Source organism: Oncorhynchus clarkii, chromosome 4 (assembly GCF_045791955.1).
Source record: "Oncorhynchus clarkii lewisi isolate Uvic-CL-2024 chromosome 4, UVic_Ocla_1.0, whole genome shotgun sequence".
Classification (NCBI taxonomy): Eukaryota; Metazoa; Chordata; class Actinopteri; order Salmoniformes; family Salmonidae; genus Oncorhynchus; species Oncorhynchus clarkii.
The window spans coordinates 92,146,101-92,167,131 of record NC_092150.1 but is presented as its reverse complement, the minus strand read 5'-3'; the positions used below and the strand labels follow the sequence as shown (position 1 = coordinate 92,167,131).

Below are 21,031 nucleotides of genomic sequence, written 5' to 3'. Positions count from 1 at the left end.
ACCTCTCTCTCTGTCTCTCTCTCTCTGTCTCTCTCTCTCTGTCTCTCTGTCTCTCTCTCTCTACCTCTCCACCTGCTCTCTGTCTCTCTCTGTCTCTACCTCTCTCTCCACCTGCTCTCTGTCTCTCTCTCTCTGTCTCTCTCTGTCTCTCTCTCTCTGCCTCTCTCTCCACCTGCTCTCTGTCTCTGTCTCTCTCTGTCTCTCTGTGTCTCTCTCTCTCTCTCTCTCTCTCTCTCTCTGTCTCTGTCTCTGTCTCTGTCTCTGTCTCTCTCTCTGTCTCTCTCTCTGTCTCTCTCTCTCTCTCTGTGTCTCTCTCTCTCTCTCTCTCTCTCTCTCTGTCTCTGTCTCTGTCTCTGTCTCTGTCTCTGTCTCTCTCTCTCTCTCTCTGTCTCTGTCTCTGTCTCTGTCTCTGTCTCTGTCTCTGTCTCTGTCTCTCTCTCTCTCTCTCTCTGTCTCTGTCTCTGTCTCTGTCTCTGTCTCTCTCAATTCAATTCAATTCAAGGGCTTTATTGGCATGCGAAACATGTGTTAACATTGCCAAAGCAAGTGAGGTAGATAATATATAAAGTGAATATATAAAGTGAAATAAACAATAAAAATGAACAGTAAACATTACACATACAGAAGTTTCAAAACAATAAAGACATTACAAATGTCATATTATATATATATATAGTGTTTTAACAATGTACAAATGGTTAAAGGACACAAGATAAAATAAATAAGCATAAATATGGGTTGTATTTACAATGGTGTTTGTTCTTCACTGGTTGCCCTTTTCTTGTGGCAACAGGTCACAAATCTTGCTGCTGTGATGTCACACTGTGGTATTTCACCCAGTAGATATGGGAGTTTATCAAAATTGGATTTGTTTTTGAATTCTTTGTGGGTCTGTGTAATCTGAGGGAAATATGTCTCTCTAATATGGTCATATATTTGGCAGGAGATTAGGAAGTGCAGCTCAGTTTCCACCAGAGTATTCTCTTGAGCCAGCTTCCCTTCAGTTTGAGTCAGTCAGTGGTCAGGTATTCTGCCGCTGTGTACTCTCTGTTTAGGGCCAAATAGCATTCTAGTTTGCTCTGTTTTTTTGTTAATTACTTGACACATTGGAAAGAATTATCTTTTTGTTTTCTCATGATTTGGTTGGTCTCTCTCTCTCTCTCTCTCTATGTCTCTCTGTCTCTCTCTCCGTCTAGGGAAGTACTACTATGAGGTATCATGTCATGACCAGGGCCTGTGTAGGATCGGCTGGTCTACCAGCCAGGCAGCTTTGGACTTAGGCAAGTACCTCGCTGGTTAAACTCACTGTCGGGCCCCGAGTCCGGTTAAACTCACTGTCGGGCCCCGAGTCCGGTTAAACTCACTGTTGGGCTGTTGTGTTGTTACCATCACTACTGTTGTGTTGTTACCAGGTACCGATAAGTACGGCTTTGGCTTCGGAGGAACGGGGAAGAAATCTCACAACAAACAGTTTGACAGTTATGGAGAGGTACGCTATAGATTGTCTAATATTTACCTACAGCTCTATTCAGTCCCTAATGTTGAAGATTGATCCTTTTCTGCACTGTAAAATGTTTTCAGTGTGAACTTAAACGACTGTCAGGGAGAATCTGAAATCCACCTGATTTTAGGGAATAGAGTTCCATTTGAGAGACCGTAATCAGACCTGCTGTCTGTCTCTCTCTGTCCTGTAGGAGTTCACCATGCTGTCTGTCTCTCTGTCCTGTAGGAGTTCACCATGCTGCCTGTCTCTCTCTGTCTTGTAGGAGTTCACCATGCTGCCTGTCTCTCTCTGTCCTGTAGGAGTTCACCATGCTGTCTGTCTCTCTCTGTCCTGTAGGAGTTCACCATGCTGCCTGTCTCTCTCTGTCTTGTAGGAGTTCACCATGCTGCCTGTCTCTCTCTGTCCTGTAGGAGTTCACCATGCTGCCTGTCTCTCTCTGTCCTGTAGGAGTTCACCATGCTGCCTGTCTCTCTCTGTCTTGTAGGAGTTCACCATGCTGTCTGTCTCTCTCTGTCCTGTAGGAGTTCACCATGCTGCCTGTCTCTCTCTGTCCTGTAGGAGTTCACCATGCTGCCTGTCTCTCTCTGTCCTGTAGGAGTTCACCATGCTGCCTGTCTCTCTCTGTCTTGTAGGAGTTCACCATGCTGTCTGTCTCTCTCTGTCCTGTAGGAGTTCACCATGCTGCCTGTCTCTCTCTGTCCTGTAGGAGTTCACCATGCTGTCTGTCTCTCTCTGTCTTGTAGGAGTTCACCATGCTGTCTGTCTCTCTCTGTCTTGTAGGAGTTCACCATGCTGTCTGTCTCTCTCTGTCTTGTAGGAGTTCACCATGCTGTCTGTCTCTCTCTGTCTTGTAGGAGTTCACCATGCATGACACCATGGGATGCTATCTGGATCTAGACAATGGACTCCTCTCCTTCTCCAAAAACGGTTTGATGCCTTCCCTTCCCATATTGTGTATACTGTGTAGGTCAGGGTTCACCAGCCCGGTTCCCGGAGAGAGACCCTCCTGGAGGTAATAACTTCAGTTTGTCAACCAGCTAATTACTAGAGTTAGGTGCGCTAGATTAGGGTTGGAGCCACTGGCATTCAGGCCAAAGAGTTCAATCTTGGTTTCATCAGACCAGAGAACCTTGCTTCTCATGATCTGAGAGTCAGGTGCCTTTTGGTAAACTCCAAGCAGGCTGTCATGTGCCTTTTACTGAGGAGTGGCTTCCATCTGGCCACTACCATAAAGGCCTGATTGGTGGAGTGCTGCAGAGATGGTTGTCCTTCTGGAAGGTTCTCCCATTGCCACAGAGGAAATCTAGAGCCTTGTCAAAGTGACCATCAGGTTCTCTGGGTCACCTCCCTGACCAAGGCTCTTGTCCCCTGATTGGTCAGTTTGTCTGTGCGGCCAGCTCTAGGAAGAGTCTTGGTGGTTCCAGACTTCTTCCATTTAAGAATGATGGAGGCCACTGTGTTCTTGGGTACCTTCAATGCTGCAGAAATGTTTTGGCACCCTTCCCCAGATCTGTGACTCGACACAATCTTGTCTCGGAGCTCTACGGACAATTCCTTCAACCTCATGGCTTGGTATTTGCTCTGACATGCACTATCAACTGTGGGACCTTATATAGACAGGTGTGAGTGAGCCTTGCCAGATCATGTCCAATCAATTGAATTTACCACAGGTGGACTCCAATCAAGTTGTAGAAACATCTCAAGGATGATCAATGGAAACAGGATGCACCCGAGATCAATTTCAAGTCTTATAGCAAAGGGTCTGAATACTTATGTAAATGTTTTTTTTTCCCAATATTTTTTAAAATGTAAATTAGGAAAAAAATATATGTTGTCACTTTGATTTTGGGCGGTGTCGTGTGTAGATGTCGTGTGTAGATGTGGGTGTCGTGTGTGGGTGTCGTGTGTAGATGTCGTGTGTAGATGTCGTGTGTAGATGTAGGTGTCGTGTGTGGGTGTCGTGTGTGTGGGTGTCGTGTGTGGGTGTCGTGTGTGTGGGTGTCGTGTGTGTGGGTGTCGTGTGTGTGGGTGTCGTGTGTGTGGGTGTCGTGTGTGTGGGTGTCGTGTGTGGGTGTCGTGTGTGTGGGTGTCGTGTGTGTGGGTGTCGTGTGTGGGTGTCGTGTGTGGGTGTCGTGTGTAGATGTCGTGTGTGGGTGTCGTGTGTAGGTGTCGTGTGTGGGTGTCGTGTGTAGATGTCGATGGCTTGTTTTCAGAAAGGAGATATTTTTGGAGATTTTTATTTTCAATTTAAGGGGGAAAAGCCATTCTTCAATCTGAATTGGTTCTCTAGCTGATTGTTACGTGTCACTTCAGGGAGGGGTGTAAATGCTTTAATATTTAATCTGCCCTCTGAATTCATATTCATTATATAAACAGGCCTGTTTTAATTTTGTCTGGCTTGCCGTTCCAAATAGGGCATATGGCAGGGCCACAAGTAAATGACTAAGCTGGGATTTGACTAAACAGTAGATCAGGGTGATTTCTTCACAAATAGACAGGAATTTTCCTTCCTGTGGTAGGAAGATCATATCTATTTTTACTAACTTTCTATTAAAATGTATTGTCGTGAGATCGTTTCTTTATTTGGGGATATGACCCAGTCTCGGGTCCAGTACCAGTACCAGCCCCATTGAGTGTCTGTCTTGACTTGGTGTCAGACGGTAGGGACTCCAGGCAGGTACTCTCTCATGTACTGACCTGGGCTCTCGCTCAATCTCTCTCTCTCTCAGGTACTGACCTGGGCTTGGCGTTTGAGATCCCAGCTCTTCTGAAGAACCAGCCCTTCTTTGCTTCCTGTGTCCTCAAGGTATGACACACACAGTCGCTCTTCACTCACTACCGGTCAAAAGTTTTAGAACATCTTCTCATTTCAAGGGATTTTATTTATTTTTTACTATTTTCTATGTTGTAGAATTTGAGAAAGCTTTGTTTGCTCTTGGCAGTCATCAAAGCAATGGGTGGTTTATTTTGAATAATCTCAAATATAAAATATATTTTGATTTGTTTAACACTTTTTTGGTTACTACATGACTCCATATGTGTTATTTCATAGTGTTGATGTCTTCACTATTATTCTACAATGTAGAACATAGTCAAAATAAAGAAAAACCCTGGAATGATTAGATGTGTCCAAACTGTTGACTGGTAGTGTAAATCTACTTGAAAATCTATGACAAGACTTCAAAATGGCTGTCTAACAATGATCAACAACCAATTTGGCAGAGCTTGAAGAATTTTATTTTCTAATAATCATGTGCAAATATTAGACTTTAGAGACTTACTCAGAAAGACTCACGGCTCTTAGAGACTTACCCAGAAAGACTCACGGCTCTTAGAGACTTACCCAGAAAGACTCACGGCTCTTAGAGACTTACCCAGAAAGACTCACGGCTCTTAGAGACTTACCCAGAAAGACTCACGGCTCTTAGAGACTTACCCAGAAAGACTCACGGCTCTTAGAGACTTACCCAGAAAGACTCACGGCTCTTAGAGACTTACCCAGAAAGACTCACGGCTGTAATCACTCTTAGAGACTTACCCAGAAAGACTCACGGTTGTAATCACTCTTAGAGACTTACCCATAAAGACTCACGGCTCTTAGAGACTTACCCAGAAAGACTCACGGCTGTAATCACAATCGACTATTCAAGGGTGTGAATACTGATGTAAATGAGATTTCTGAGTGTCTTTTTTTAAAATACATTTTACAAAAATGTCTAAAGTGTTTCACTTTGTCATAATGAGGTTTTGTGTTTAAATGTGAGAAACCTAATCCGATTTGAATTCAGGCTGTAACACAACAATGTAGATAAGTTGGAGTGTTTATTCTTTAGGTGCTGTGTATTATACCTTTACAGCATTAATATATCATTAATATGTTTTATATTGTTTTGTAAAAGAACGATAAGCTATACAATTATCTGCATGTATTCATACGTTCCAGACGTGGGGCTCTAACAGACTCACCGTTCAGACGTGGGGCTCTAACAGACGTGGGGCTCTAACAGACTCACCGTTCCAGACGTGGGGCTCTAACAGACTCACCGTTCAGACGTGGGGCTCTAACAGACGTGGGGCTCTAACAGACTCACTGTTCCAGACGTGGGGCTCTAACAGACTCACCGTTCCAGACGTGGGGCTCTAACAGACTCACTGTTCCAGACGTGGGGCTCTAACAGACTCACTGTTCCAGACGTGGGGCTCTAACAGACTCACTGTTCCAGACGTGGGGCTCTAACAGACTCACTGTTCCAGACGTGGGGCTCTAACAGACTCACCGTTCCAGACGTGGGGCTCTAACAGACGTGGGGCTCTAACAGACTCACCGTTCAGACGTGGGGCTCTAACAGACGTGGGGCTCTAACAGACTCACCGTTCCAGACGTGGGGCTCTAACAGACTCACCGTTCAGACGTGGGGCTCTAACAGACGTGGGGCTCTAACAGACTCACTGTTCCAGACGTGGGGCTCTAACAGACTCACCGTTCCGGACGTGGGGCTCTAACAGACTCACCGTTCAGACGTGGGGCTCTAACAGACTCACCGTTCCGGACGTGGGGCTCTAACAGACTCACCGTTCCGGACGTGGGGCTCTAACAGACTCACCGTTCCGGACGTGGGGCTCTAACAGACTCACCGTTCCGGACGTGGGGCTCTAACAGACTCACCGTTCCGGACGTGGGGCTCTAACAGACTCACCGTTCCGGACGTGGGGCTCTAACAGACTCACCGTTCCGGACGTGGGGCTCTAACAGACTCACCGTTCCAGGCGTGGGGCTCTAACAGACTCACCGTTCCAGACGTGGGGCTCTAACAGACTCACCGTTCCAGACGTGGGGCTCTAACAGACTCACCGTTCCAGACGTGGGGCTCTAACAGACGTTCTCTCTTCTCTCCATCTGACAGAATGCAGAGCTGAAGTTTAACTTTGGGGGGGAGGAGTTTAAGAATCCTCCCAAGACTGGCTTCGTAGCGGTGGACCAAGCTTCTGAGGGACATGTGGTCAAATCCAGCCAGACAGGTAGGTCCAGCCAGACAGGTAGGTGTAGTCAAATCCAGCCAGACAGGTAGATCCAGCTAGATAGGTAGGAGGTGTGGTCATATACAGCCAGACAGGTAGAGGGTGTGGTTAAATCCAGTCAGACAGGTAGGGGTTGTGGTTAAATCCAGCCAGACAGGTAGGGGTTGTGGTTAAATCCAGCCAGACAGGTAGGGGTTGTGGTTAAATCCAGCCAGACAGGTAGGGGTTGTGGTTAAATCCAGCCAGTAAGGGTAGGGGGTGTGGTTAAATCCAGCCAGACGGGTAGGGGGTGTGGTCAAGCCCAGCCAGACGGGTAGGGGGTGTGGTCAAGCCCAGCCAGACGGGTAGGGGGTGTGGTCAAGCCCAGCCATACGGGTAGGGGGTGTGGTCAAGCCCAGCCAGACGGGTAGGGGGTGTGGTCAAGCCCAGCCAGACGGGTAGGGGGGTGTGGTCAAGCCCAGCCAGACGGGTAGGGGGTGTGGTCAAGCCCAGCCAGACGGGTAGGGGGTGTGGTCAAGCCCAGCCAGATGGGTAGGGGGTGTGGTCAAGCCCAGCCAGACACATGAGAAACTAACCAATGAATACTGTTTAGCCACTAATACCTCAACAACCCCGTCCCCTTTAGACACCGTCCTGAATATTCCAACGAGACTTTCTCCCTTTCTGCTTCCTTGGTAGTTGAATGTGTCTCTCTCTGACGCAGGCAGTGTTAAGGTGTCGGAGGTGAAGGCTGCTTCCTGTGGTCCCAAAGCTCTGATCGTCGAACCGTCTAAAGAGCTTGCTGAACAGACCCTCAACAACGTTAACCAGTGTAAGAGATATGTGGACAATCCCAAGCTCAGGTACGGTACATACCTCTCTGTCTGTCTTTCTCTCTCTTTGTCTCTCTCTCTCTCTTTGTCTCTCGGTCTCTCTCTCGCTCTTTGTCTCTCTCTGTCTCTGTGTGTGTGTCTAATTACGCGGTATGTGTGTGTCATTCCAGAGATCTTCTGATCATCGGAGGTGTTCCTGCTAGAGACCAGCTGGCTGTACTGGAACAAGGGGTAGGTTGGAACAAGCTATATGGAATTGTTTTAAGAAGGTCAAAGGCAGAGTTGTAAAGAAAGAGCCATCTCTCAGACTGGCCAATAAAAAGAAAAGATTAAGATGGACAAAAGAACAGAGACACTGGACAGAGGAACACTGCCTAGAAGACCAGCATCCCAGAGTCGCCTCTTCACTGTTGACGTTGAGACTGGACAGAGGAGCTCTGCCTAGAAGGCCAGCATCCCAGAGTCACCTCTTCACTGTTGACGTTGAGACTGGACAGAGGAGCTCTGCCTAGAAGGCCAGCATCCCAGAGTCGCCTCTTCACTGTTGACGTTGAGACTGGACAGAGGAACTCTGTCTAGTAGACCAGCATCCCAGAGTCGCCTCTTCACTGTTGACGTTGAGACTGGACAGAGGAACTCTGTCTAGTAGACCAGCATCCCAGAGTCGCCTCTTTACTGTTAACGCTGAGACTGGACAGAGGAACTCTGCCTTGAAGGCCAGCATCCCAGAGTCACCTCTTCACTGTTGACGTTGAGACTGGACAGAGGAACTCTGCCTAGAAGGCCAGCATCCCAGAGTCGCCTCTTCACTGTTGACGTTGAGACTGGACAGAGGAACTCTGTCTAGTAGACCAGCATCCCAGAGTCGCCTCTTTACTGTTAACGCTGAGACTGGACAGAGGAACTCTGCCTTGAAGGCCAGCATCCCAGAGTCGCCTCTTCACTGTTGACGTTGAGACTGGACAGAGGAACTCTGCCTAGAAGGCCAGCGTCCCGGAGTCGCCTCTTCACTGTTGACGTTGAGACTGGACAGAGGAACTCTGCCTAGAAGGCCAGCATCCCGGAGTCGCCTCTTCACTGTTGACGTTGAGACTGGACAGAGGAACTCTGCCTAGAAGGCCAGCATCCTGGAGTCGCCTCTTCACTGTTGACGTTGAGACTGGACAGAGGAACTCTTCCTAGAAGGCCAGCATCCCAGAGTCACCTCTTCACTGTTGACGTTGAGACTGGACAGAGGAACTCTGCCTAGAAGGCCAGCATCCCGGAGTCACCTCTTCACTGTTGACGTTGAGACTGGACAGAGGAACTCTTCCTAGAAGGCCAGCATCCCAGAGTCACCTCTTCACTGTTGACGTTGAGACTGGTGTTTTGCGGGTACTATTTAATGAAGCTGCCAGTTGAGGACTTGTGAGGCGTCTGTTTCTCATACTAGACACTCTAATGTACTTGTCCTCTTGCTCAGTTGTGCACCGGGGCCTCCCACTCCTCTTTCTATTCTGGTTAGAGCCAGTTTGCGCTGTTCTGTGAAGGGAGTAGTACACAACGTTGTACGAGATCTTCAGTTTCTTGGCAATTTCTCGCATGGAATAGTCTTCATTTCTCAGAACAAGAATAGACTGACGAGTTTCAGAAGAAATTTCTTTGTTTCTGGCCATTTTGAGCCTGTAATCGAACCCACAAATGCTGATGCTCCAGATACTCAACTAGTCTAAAGAAGGCCAGTTTTATTGCTTCTTTAATCAGTACAGCAGTTTTCAGTTGTGCTAACATAATTGCAAAAGGTTTTTCTAATGATCAATTAGCCTTTTAAAATTATAAACTAGGATTAGCTAACACAACGTGCCATTGGAACACAGGAGTGATGGTTGCTGATAATGGGCCTCTGTACGCCTATGTAGATATTCCATAAAAAAATCAGCCGTTTCCAGCTACAATAGTAATTTACAACATGAACAATGTCTACACTGTGTTTCTGATCAATTTGATGTTATTTTAATGGACAAAAAAGGTGTTTTTCTTTAAAAACAGGGACATTTCAGTGACATTTAGAGCTTATGAACGTGTATTTTTGCCACTAAACATACTTCCATTCATTTTTTTTTTCAACTGATACCTGGGGACCTTCAGACCAGTGTTGTGAGGCCTGTGGGCTGGCCTGGAGCAGAACATGTTCGCGTGAAAAGTTAGAGACTCAGAGGGGTCATATTAGTGTGGACTGTTAGGACACGACAGATCGACTGTACCGACCTCAGACGAGTCCCGGGGACTCTTGTGTGAGTCGTCAGGCAAAACATGAGAAAACCGTCAATTTCGTGAGAGTCGAATCTTTCCATTAGAGGGGTAGCTTGTAGGCCAAACTGTTCAGACTATTTTGTGTGAAGAATGATCTTTGGAACGTCTCCTGGTCTGATAAACAGCTTTGACTGCAGATACGGAAGCGCGACAGAGGCAGATGCAGTGGATTGAGGCGAATCAAATGCAACAAAACAACAACTAATCTCCTAGTTTAAACTGACACATTTTTTACAGGGATTTTTTTTCCTCTGGATTATGCTAATTAGGTTTCCTCGGGGCGCTGACATCGACCTTGGGGGATAACAATTTATGAAGGAGGCAAAACGCTGCATCATTTCCTGGTTAATAAAATGGCCGTTTCACTAAAGCAGGTCCAATGTAGAGAATCATTGTACCATCTAAACCACTGGGAAGTGTATTTTTCAGAACCCGCAGTATAGTCTTTTCATTGTTTGACGCTGGTGTACAAACATATTTAAAGTCAAAGAAGCAAAACTTCAACGTAATAACGGGAAACATAGACATTTCACATAGAACAGATCTACAGCTCCTTAGACTTGCTTTCAATGAGTGGCAGATCTATAACTCACATTTCTGTTATGATTGTTTCATATCTGCAAAGTAGTTAAAACGCTGTCAGTTCCACTTCAAGTAGTTGTATAATATTTCTCCACCTGGCTCTTTCTCTCCGCTCCTTTCTTCCTCTCCTCTCCTTTCTTCCTCTCCTCTCCTTTCTTCCTCTCCTCTCCTTTCTTCCTCTCCTCTCCTTTCTTCCTCTCCTCTCCTTTCTTCCTCTCCTCTCCTTTCTTCCCCTCCTCTCCTTTCTTCCTCTCCTTTCTTCCTCTCCTTTCTTCCTCTCCTTTCCTTTCTTCCTCTCCTCTCCCTCCTCTCCTTTCCGCTCCTCTTCTTTTCTCTCCTTTCCTTTCCTCTCCTCTCCTTTCTCTCCTTTCTTCCTCTCCTTTCTTCCTCTCCTTTCTTCCTCTCCTTTCTTCCTCTCCTTTCTTCCTCTCCTTTCTTCCTCTCCTTTCTTCCTTTCCTCTCCTCTCCTTTCTTCCTTTCCTCTCATTTCCTCTCCTTTTCTCTCCTTTCCTCCTTCCTTCCTTTCCTCTCCTTCCTTCCTTTCCTCTCCTTTCTTCCTCTCCTTTCTTCCTCTCCTCTCCTTTCCTCTCCTTCCTTCCTCTCCTTTCCTCTCCTTTCCTCTCCTTTCCTCTCCTTTCTTCCTCTCCTTTCCTCCTCTCCTCTCCCGCCCAGGTGGACATCGTGGTTGGAACACCAGGTCGTCTCGATGACCTCATCTCTACGGGGAAACTCACCTTGTCTCAAGTCCGCTTCCTGGTCCTAGATGAGTGTGTATGTACCTGTCTGACTGTCAATGTACCTGTCTGACTGTCAATGTACCTGTCTGACTGTCAGTTGTCTGGTCCTGGATGAGTGTCTGTCTGACTGTCAGGTGTCTGGTCCTGGATGAGTGTCTGTCTGACTGTCAGGTGTCTGGTCCTGGATGAGTGTCTGTCTGACTGTCAGGTGTCTGGTCTTGGATGAGTGTCTGTCTGACTGTCAGGTGTCTGGTCCTGGATGAGTGTCTGTCTGACTGTCAGGTGTCTGGTCCTGGATGAGTGTCTGTCTGACTGTCAGGTGTCTGGTCCTGGATGAGTGTCTGTCTGACTGTCAGGTGTCTGGTCCTGGATGAGTGTAATTCCCCTTTAGTTGCAAGTTTAGAACGAGGAAGGTGTCAGTCTGACCATGTTTATTGTAGACCTACTGCAGCATGTCATGGCAGAGTTTGCAGAAGTAGGGCCACCCAAACCCAATTGATGCAAATAATCAGGATATCTTTGTCAGGTAAGCCGACACTGCAGTTAACGGTTCATTCAGAAGGTTAGCATTAGCACGGCTAACTGGCTACATATTGAAGTTAGCCGACGCTGCGGTTAAACGCTTCATTCAGAAGGTTAGCATTAGCACGGCTAACTGGCTACATATCGAGGTAAGCCGACGCTGCGGTTAACGGTTCATTCAGAAGGTTAGCATTAGCACGGCTAACTGGCTACATATTGAAGTTAGCCGACGCTGCGGTTAAACGCTTCATTCAGAAGGTTAGCATTAGCACGGCTAACTGGCTACATATCGAGGTTAGCCGACGCTGCGGTTAACGGTTCATTCAGAAGGTTAGCATTAGCACGGCTAACTGGCTACATATCGAGGTAAGCCGACGCTGCGGTTAACGGTTCATTCAGAAGGTTAGCATTAGCACGGCTAACTGGCTACATATCGAGGTAAGCCGACGCTGCGGTTAACGGTTCATTCAGAAGGTTAGCATTAGCACGGCTAACTGGCTACATATCGAGGTAAGCCGACGCTGCGGTTAACGGTTCATTCAGAAGGTTAGCATTAGCATATATATATATTATATGTAATATTGCTGGAAATTATTTGGCAGATAGCTGTTATGTTTGTCTTTTGTAAGCCAATAGTGGCTAACCAGGGGTTCAGACATACTGCATACTTCTGGGATAATGTGGCTTTGATTGGATAGAAACCAGGAGCTTGTTAATGACGGTTTTGTGATGGAACAGATTTTAGAAAATCAATTAATCTTTCAGAATTACTTTGTGAGTTACTGGTTGGTGGGATGGGAGACACTGTCAGCTGGCGATCTACCCGTTGGAGGACCCCCTGGTTCCAGACCCCCCCCTGTAAAGTAACTAGCGTTGGGCCCTTTGTCCAGTGTGTAACCTGTATAGTGTAATATATATAGTATGTTGTCTCCTCTCCAGGATGGTCTCCTAACTGCCGGCTACACCGACTTTATCATGAGAATCTACAACCAGATTCCTCAAGTCACCTCGGACGGCAAGAGACTTCAGGTACGCTACCCCTAGTGTCTGTCTGAACCTATATATTACTGTGTTAGACCCCTAGTGTCTGTCTGAACCTATATATTACTCTGTTATACCCCTAGTGTCTGTCTGAACCTATATATTACTCTGTTAGACCCCTAGTGTCTGTCTGAACCTATATATTACTGTGTTAGACCCCTAGTGTCTGTCTGAACCTATATATTACTCTGTTAGACCCCCTAGTGTCTGTCTGAACCTATATATTACTCTGTTAGACCCCCTAGTGTCTGTCTGAACCTATATATTACTGTTAGACCCCTAGTGTCTGTCTGAACCTATATATTACTGTTAGACCCCTAGTGTCTGTCTGGACCTATATATTACTCTGTTAGACCCCTAGTGTCTGTCTGTCTCTGAACCTATATATTACTGTGTTAGACCCCTAGTGTCTGTCTGAACCTATATATTACTCTGTTAGACCCCTAGTGTCTGTCTGGACCTATATATTACTCTGTTAGACCCCTAGTGTCTGTCTGTCTCTGAACCTATATATTACTGTGTTAGACCCCTAGTGTCTGTCTGAACCTATATATTACTCTGTTAGACCCCTAGTGTCTGTCTGGACCTATATATTACTCTGTTAGACCCCTAGTGTCTGTCTGTCTCTGAACCTATATATTACTGTGTTAGACCCCCTAGTGTCTGTCTGAACCTATATATTACTGTTAGACCCCTAGTGTCTGTCTGTCTCTGAACCTATATATTACTGTGTTAGACCCCCTAGTGTCTGTCTGAACCTATATATTACTGTTAGACCCCTAGTGTCTGTCTGAACCTATATATTACTGTGTTAGACCCCTAGTGTCTGTCTGAACCTATATATTACTCTGTTATACCCCTAGTGTCTGTCTGGACCTATATATTACTCTGTTATTCCTCTCTCTGTACCAGGTCATCGTCTGCTCAGCGACGCTCCACTCCTTCGATGTGAAGAAGCTGTCGGAGAGGATCATGCACTTCCCCACCTGGGTGGACCTGAAGGGAGAGGATTCTGTCCCTGAGACCGTACATCACGTGGTCGTACCTGTTAACCCTAAACACGACCGCAGCTGGGAACGCCTCGACCGCAAGAACCACATCCTGGTCAGTCTGGGGTCAGAGAGAATAGAACCACATCCTGGTCAGTCTGAGGTCAGAGAGAATAGAACCACATCCTGGTCAGTCTGGGGTCAGAGAGAATAAAAGCACATCCTGGTCATTCTGGTGTCAGAGAGAATAAAAGCACATCCTGGTCAGTCTGGGCTCAGAGAGAATAAAAGCACTTCCTGGTCAGTCTGGGCTCAGAGAGAATAAAAGCACATCCTGGTCAGTCTGGGGTCAGAGAGAATAAAAGCACATCCTGGTCAGTCTGGGGTCAGAGAGAATAAAAGCACATCCTGGTCAGTCTGGGGGTCAGAGAATAAAAGCACATCCTGGTCAGTCTGGGGTCAGAGAGAATAAAAGCACATCCTGGTCAGTCTGGGGTCAGAGAGAATAAAAGCACATCCTGGTCAGTCTGGGGTCAGAGAGAATAAAAGCACATCCTGGTCAGTCTGGGGGTCAGAGAATAAAAGCACATCCTGGTCAGTCTGGGGTCAGAGAGAATAAAAGCACATCCTGGTCAGTCTGGGGTCAGAGAGAATAAAAGCACATCCTGGTCAGTCTGGGGGTCAGAGAATAAAAGCACATCCTGGTCAGTCTGGGGGTCAGAGAATAAAAGCACATCCTGGTCAGTCTGGGGTCAGAATAAAAGCACATCCTGGTCAGTCTGGGGTCAGAAAGAATAGAAGCACATCCTGGTCAGTCTGGGGTCAGAGAGAATAAAAGCACATCCTGGTCAGTCTGGGGTCAGAGAGAATAAAAGCACATCCTGGTCAGTCTGGGGTCAGAAAGAATAGAAGCACTTCTGGTTTGATCAGGGGTCACCATAGAGTTGAGTAGAGCAGGGGGCTTCCCAAACTCGGGCCTGGGACCCAGGGTGCACCTTTAGGTTTTTAGAATGACACAGCTGATTTTAAATCATCAAAGCTTGATGACGAGTTAGTTATTTAAATCAGCTGTGTAGTTGAAAGATCAGAAGGTGTACCTAGGGGAGCCCCGGACCTGAGTTTAGGAAACCCTGAGGTAGAGGATGTACGGTATCTTCTGACAGCATGAACCCTTAAGGGTTCTCTCCGTCTTATTTTAATACTCTAATTGCTCTCCTTCCTCTCTTTCCTCCTCCTTTCTCTCCTCCCTCATTCCTCCTCCTTTCTCTCCTCCCTCCTTCCTCCTCCTTTCTCTTTCCTTTCTCTCCTTCCTCCTCGTTCCTCTTTCCTCTCGTTCCTCCCTCTCTCCCTCTCTCCTTTCTCTCCTCCTTCTCTCCTTCCTCCTCTCTCCTTCCTCCTCCTCTCCTGTGTGTTTCAGACTGATGAGGTCCATGCTAAAGACAACACCAGACCAGGAGCCAACAGCTCAGGTCAGACTGACCCCCTGCATAAAGCCTCCATCCCAAATGGCACCTTGTTTCTAAAGCACCCTGGTTCAAGTAGTGCACTATATAGGGGCCCTGGTTAAAGTAGTGCACTATATAGGGGCCCTGGTTCAAGTAGTGCACTATATAGGGGCCCTGGTCAAAGTAGTGCACTATATAGGGGCCCTGGTCAAAGTAGTGCACTATATAGGGGCCCTGGTCAAAGTAGTGCACTATATAGGGCAGGGATCACCTCGAATCAGCCGCCGGCCAATTTATTTCCTGAGTGGATGAGGGGGACTGCAACGTCATAATTAGTATACTTCAAATTGACCACAAGAAGCCCAAACCGATATAATATTTGACTAAAACCTATACAATCACATCTCCCTGTGTGGGAATACTTCAACATCTAAATTAAAATCACTTGGAGATAATTTCCTGGTGTTTTTAGTCTTATGTCCAACAATGACAATTTGCTCAACTGAGGGGGGGACAAATGAAAGGGCCCCCTGGGCTGCCAGTTGGGGAGCTCTGATGTAGGGGTCCCGGCCAGTTGGAGAGCTCTGATGTAGGGGGGGCCGGCCAGTTGGGGAGCTCTGATGTAGGGGTCCCGGCCAGTTGGGGAGCTCTGATGTATGGGGGGCCGGCCAGTTGGGGAGCTCTGATGTAGGGGGGGCCGGCCAGTTGGGGAGCTCTGATGTAGGGGGGGCCGGCCAGTTGGGGAGCTCTGATATTACGTTGTAATGTCCTGTTTCCTAGCGTAAGGTTATGGTCTGACTTGTTACTGTGTGTGTGTAGAGATGTGGTCTGAGGCCATCAAGATCTTGAAGGGGGAGTACACCATCAGAGCCATCAAGGAACACAACATGGACCAGGCCATCATCTTCTGTCGGACCAAGATCGACTGTGACAACATGGAGCAGTACTTCATCGTACAGGGAGGAGGTGAGTTAGAATACTACTACTCTACGACATAAATACAGCAATACTACTACAACATGGAGCAGTACTTCATAGTACAGGGAGGAGGTGAGTTAGAATACTACTACTGTACTACAATACTACTACAGAATGGAGCAGTACTTCATAGTACAGGGAGGAGGTGAGTTAGAATACTACTACTGTACTACAATACTACTACAGAATGGAGCAGTACTTCATAGTACAGGGAGGATGTGAGTTAGAATACTACATAAATACTACTACAACATGGAGCAGTACTTCATCGTACAGGGAGGAGGTGAGTTAGAATACTACTACTGTACTACAATACTACTACAGAATGGAGCAGTACTTCATAGTACAGGGAGGAGGTGAGTTAGAATACTGTACTACATAAATACTACTACAACATGGAGCAGTACTTCATAGTACAGGGAGGAGGTGAGTTAGAATACTACATAAATACTACTACAACATGGAGCAGTACTTCATCGTACAGGGAGGAGGTGAGTTAGAATACTACTACTGTACTACAATACTACTACAGAATGGAGCAGTACTTCATAGTACAGGGAGGAGGTAAAGTTAGAATACTACTACAGTACTACATCAATACTACTACAGGGAGGTGTGTTATACTCTGTCCCTCCATTAGGTCCAGATAAAAAAGGCCACCAGCTTTCCTGTGTCTGTCTCCATGGTGACCGGAAGCCCAACGAACGCAAGACCAATCTGGACCGATTCAAGGTCAGCAGCGTCACTTAGCCACTGGCGGGATATGACCTCACTGAGCCACTGGCGGGATATGACCTCACTGAGCCACTGGTGGGATATGACCTCACTTAGCCACTGGCGGGATATGACCTCACTTAGCCACTGGCGGGATATGACCTCACTTAGCCACTGGCGGGATATGACCTCACTTAGCCACTGGCGGGATAGGACCTCACTTAGCCACTGGCGGGATAGGACCTCACTTAGCCACTGGCGGGATAGGACCTCACTTAGCCACTGGCGGGATAGGACCTCACTTAGCCACTGGCGGGATAGGACCTCACTTAGCCACTGGCGGGGATAGGACCTCACTTAGCCACTGGCGGGGATAGGACCTCACTTAGCCACTGGCGGGGATAGGACCTCACTTAGCCACTGGCGGGGATAGGACCTCACTTAGCCACTGGCGGGGATAGGACCTCACTTAGCCACTGGCGGGGATAGGACCTCACTTAGCCACTGGCGGGGATAGGACCTCACTTAGCCACTGGCGGGGATAGGACCTCACTTAGCCACTGGCGGGGATAGGACCTCACTTAGCCACTGGCGGGGATAGGACCTCACTTAGCCACTGGCGGGGATAGGACCTCACTTAGCCACTGGCGGGGATAGGACCTCACTTAGCCACTGGCGGGGATAGGACCTCACTTAGCCACTGGCGGGGATAGGACCTCACTTAGCCACTGGCGGGGATAGGACCTCACTTAGCCACTGGCGGGGATAGGACCTCACTTAGCCACTGGCGGGGATAGGACCTCACTTAGCCACTGGCGGGGATAGGACCTCACTTAGCCACTGGCGGGGATAGGACCTCACTTAGCCACTGGCGGGGATAGGACCTCACTTAGCCACTGGCGGGGATAGGACCTCACTTAGCCACTGGCGGGGATAGGACCTCACTTAGCCACTGGCGGGGATAGGACCTCACTTAGCCACTGGCGGGGATAGGACCTCACTTAGCCACTGGCGGGGATAGGACCTCACTTAGCCACTGGCGGGGATAGGACCTCACTTAGCCACTGGCGGGGATAGGACCTCACTTAGCCACTGGCGGGGATAGGACCTCACTTAGCCACTGGCGGGGATAGGACCTCACTTAGCCACTGGCGGGGATAGGACCTCACTTAGCCACTGGCGGGGATAGGACCTCACTTAGCCACTGGCGGGGATAGGACCTCACTTAGCCACTGGCGGGGATAGGACCTCACTTAGCCACTGGCGGGGATAGGACCTCACTTAGCCACTGGCGGGGATAGGACCTCACTTAGCCACTGGCGGGGATAGGACCTCACTTAGCCACTGGCGGGGATAGGACCTCACTTAGCCACTGGCGGGGATAGGACCTCACTTAGCCACTGGCGGGGATAGGACCTCACTTAGCCACTGGCGGGGATAGGACCTCACTTAGCCACTGGCGGGGATAGGACCTCACTTAGCCACTGGCGGGGATAGGACCTCACTTAGCCACTGGCGGGGATAGGACCTCACTTAGCCACTGGCGGGGATAGGACCTCACTTAGCCACTGGCGGGGATAGGACCTCACTTAGCCACTGGCGGGGATAGGACCTCACTTAGCCACTGGCGGGGATAGGACCTCACTTAGCCACTGGCGGGGATAGGACCTCACTTAGCCACTGGCGGGGATAGGACCTCACTTAGCCACTGGCGGGGATAGGACCTCACTTAGCCACTGGCGGGGATAGGACCTCACTTAGCCACTGGCGGGGATAGGACCTCACTTAGCCACTGGCGGGGATAGGACCTCACTTAGCCACTGGCGGGGATAGGACCTCACTTAGCCACTGGCGGGGATAGGACCTCACTTAGCCACTGGCGGGGATAGGACCTCACTTAGCCACTGGCGGGGATAGGACCTCACTTAGCCACTGGCGGGGATAGGACCTCACTTAGCCACTGGCGGGGATAGGACCTCACTTAGCCACTGGCGGGGATAGGACCTCACTTAGCCACTGGCGGGGATAGGACCTCACTTAGCCACTGGCGGGGATAGGACCTCACTTAGCCACTGGCGGGGATAGGACCTCACTTAGCCACTGGCGGGGATAGGACCTCACTTAGCCACTGGCGGGGATAGGACCTCACTTAGCCACTGGCGGGGATAGGACCTCACTTAGCCACTGGCGGGGATAGGACCTCACTTAGCCACTGGCGGGGATAGGACCTCACTTAGCCACTGGCGGGGATAGGACCTCACTTAGCCACTGGCGGGGATAGGACCTCACTTAGCCACTGGCGGGGATAGGACCTCACTTAGCCACTGGCGGGGATAGGACCTCACTTAGCCACTGGCGGGGATAGGACCTCACTTAGCCACTGGCGGGGATAGGACCTCACTTAGCCACTGGCGGGGATAGGACCTCACTTAGCCACTGGCGGGGATAGGACCTCACTTAGCCACTGGCGGGGATAGGACCTCACTTAGCCACTGGCGGGGATAGGACCTCACTTAGCCACTGGCGGGGATAGGACCTCACTTAGCCACTGGCGGGGATAGGACCTCACTTAGCCACTGGCGGGGATAGGACCTCACTTAGCCACTGGCGGGGATAGGACCTCACTTAGCCACTGGCGGGGATAGGACCTCACTTAGCCACTGGCGGGGATAGGACCTCACTTAGCCACTGGCGGGGATAGGACCTCACTTAGCCACTGGCGGGGATAGGACCTCACTTAGCCACTGGCGGGGATAGGACCTCACTTAGCCACTGGCGGGGATAGGACCTCACTTAGCCACTGGCGGGGATAGGACCTCACTTAGCCACTGGCGGGGATAGGACCTCACTTAGCCACTGGCGGGGATAGGACCTCACTTAGCCACTGGCGGGGATAGGACCTCACTTAGCCACTGGCGGGGATAGGACCTCACTTAGCCACTGGCGGGGATAGGACCTCACTTAGCCACTGGCGGGGATAGGACCTCACTTAGCCACTGGCGGGGATAGGACCTCACTTAGCCACTGGCGGGGATAGGACCTCACTTAGCCACTGGCGGGGATAGGACCTCACTTAGCCACTGGCGGGGATAGGACCTCACTTAGCCACTGGCGGGGATAGGACCTCACTTAGCCACTGGCGGGGATAGGACCTCACTTAGCCACTGGCGGGGATAGGACCTCACTTAGCCACTGGCGGGGATAGGACCTCACTTAGCCACTGGCGGGGATAGGACCTCACTTAGCCACTGGCGGGGATAGGACCTCACTTAGCCACTGGCGGGGATAGGACCTCACTTAGCCACTGGCGGGGATAGGACCTCACTTAGCCACTGGCGGGGATAGGACCTCACTTAGCCACTGGCGGGGATAGGACCTCACTTAGCCACTGGCGGGGATAGGACCTCACTTAGCCACTGGCGGGGATAGGACCTCACTTAGCCACTGGCGGGGATAGGACCTCACTTAGCCACTGGCGGGGATAGGACCTCACTTAGCCACTGGCGGGGATAGGACCTCACTTAGCCACTGGCGGGGATAGGACCTCACTTAGCCACTGGCGGGGATAGGACCTCACTTAGCCACTGGCGGGGATAGGACCTCACTTAGCCACTGGCGGGGATAGGACCTCACTTAGCCACTGGCGGGATAGGACCTCACTTAGCCACTGGCGGGATAGGACCTCACTTAGCCACTGGCGGGGATAGGACCTCACTTAGCCACTGGCGGGATAGGACCTCACTTAGCCACTGGCGGGATAGGACCTCACTTAGCCACTGGCGGGATAGGACCTCACTTAGCCACTGGCGGGGATAGGACCTCACTTAGCCACTGGCGGGGATAGGACCTCACTTAGCCACTGGCGGGGATAGGACCTCACTTAGCCACTGGCGGGATAGGACCTCACTTAGCCACTGGCGGGATAGGACCTCACTTAGCCACTGGCGGGGATAGGACCTCACTTAGCCACTGGCGGGATAGGACCTCACTTAGCCACTGGCGGGATAGGACCTCACTTAGCCACTGGCGGGGATAGGACCTCACTTAGCCACTGGCGGGATAGGACCTCACTTAGCCAAGACCATTTTATAATTTAGTGCTGTTGTCCCACGTCTGTGATGTCAAGACTATTAATTGTTTAGAACCAATGAGAAAGTACATCATTTACTTGATTTGAATTTATGGTTTATGTCTTAAATGTCACCCTAGTCCCTATTTTAGTGCACTACTCTGGATCGGGGGGGAGGCACGGGGCACTACTCTGGAGGAGCTGGGGGAGGGGCACTACTCTGGAGGAGCGGGGGGAGGGGCCCAGGGCACTACTCTGGAGCGGGGGGGGGGCCACGGGGGCACTACTCTGGAGCGGGGGGGGGGGGGGGGGGGGGGCACGGGTCAC

At 49.6% G+C, this 21,031-nt stretch overlaps 1 protein-coding gene across 2 annotated transcripts in view; it reads left to right on the top strand.

Moving 5' to 3' along the window:
• Positions 1–21,031, top strand: part of LOC139407441 (ATP-dependent RNA helicase DDX1-like) — a 35,412-nt gene that overhangs the window by 9,254 nt on the left and 5,127 nt on the right. The window contains exons 8-20 of one of the 2 annotated variants that reach the window (XM_071151233.1): positions 1,197–1,280; positions 1,413–1,489; positions 2,359–2,431; positions 4,234–4,310; positions 6,409–6,523; positions 7,227–7,365; positions 7,506–7,566; positions 10,882–10,980; positions 12,408–12,497; positions 13,422–13,613; positions 14,916–14,967; positions 15,763–15,909; positions 16,562–16,653. In XM_071151233.1, coding sequence (XP_071007334.1) covers positions 1,197–1,280; positions 1,413–1,489; positions 2,359–2,431; positions 4,234–4,310; positions 6,409–6,523; positions 7,227–7,365; positions 7,506–7,566; positions 10,882–10,980; positions 12,408–12,497; positions 13,422–13,613; positions 14,916–14,967; positions 15,763–15,909; positions 16,562–16,653 — 1,298 coding nt within the window. The remainder of the gene's footprint in view (positions 1–1,196; positions 1,281–1,412; positions 1,490–2,358; positions 2,432–4,233; positions 4,311–6,408; positions 6,524–7,226; positions 7,366–7,505; positions 7,567–10,881; positions 10,981–12,407; positions 12,498–13,421; positions 13,614–14,915; positions 14,968–15,762; positions 15,910–16,561; positions 16,654–21,031) is intronic. The other variant, XM_071151234.1, reaches the window with a different exon arrangement.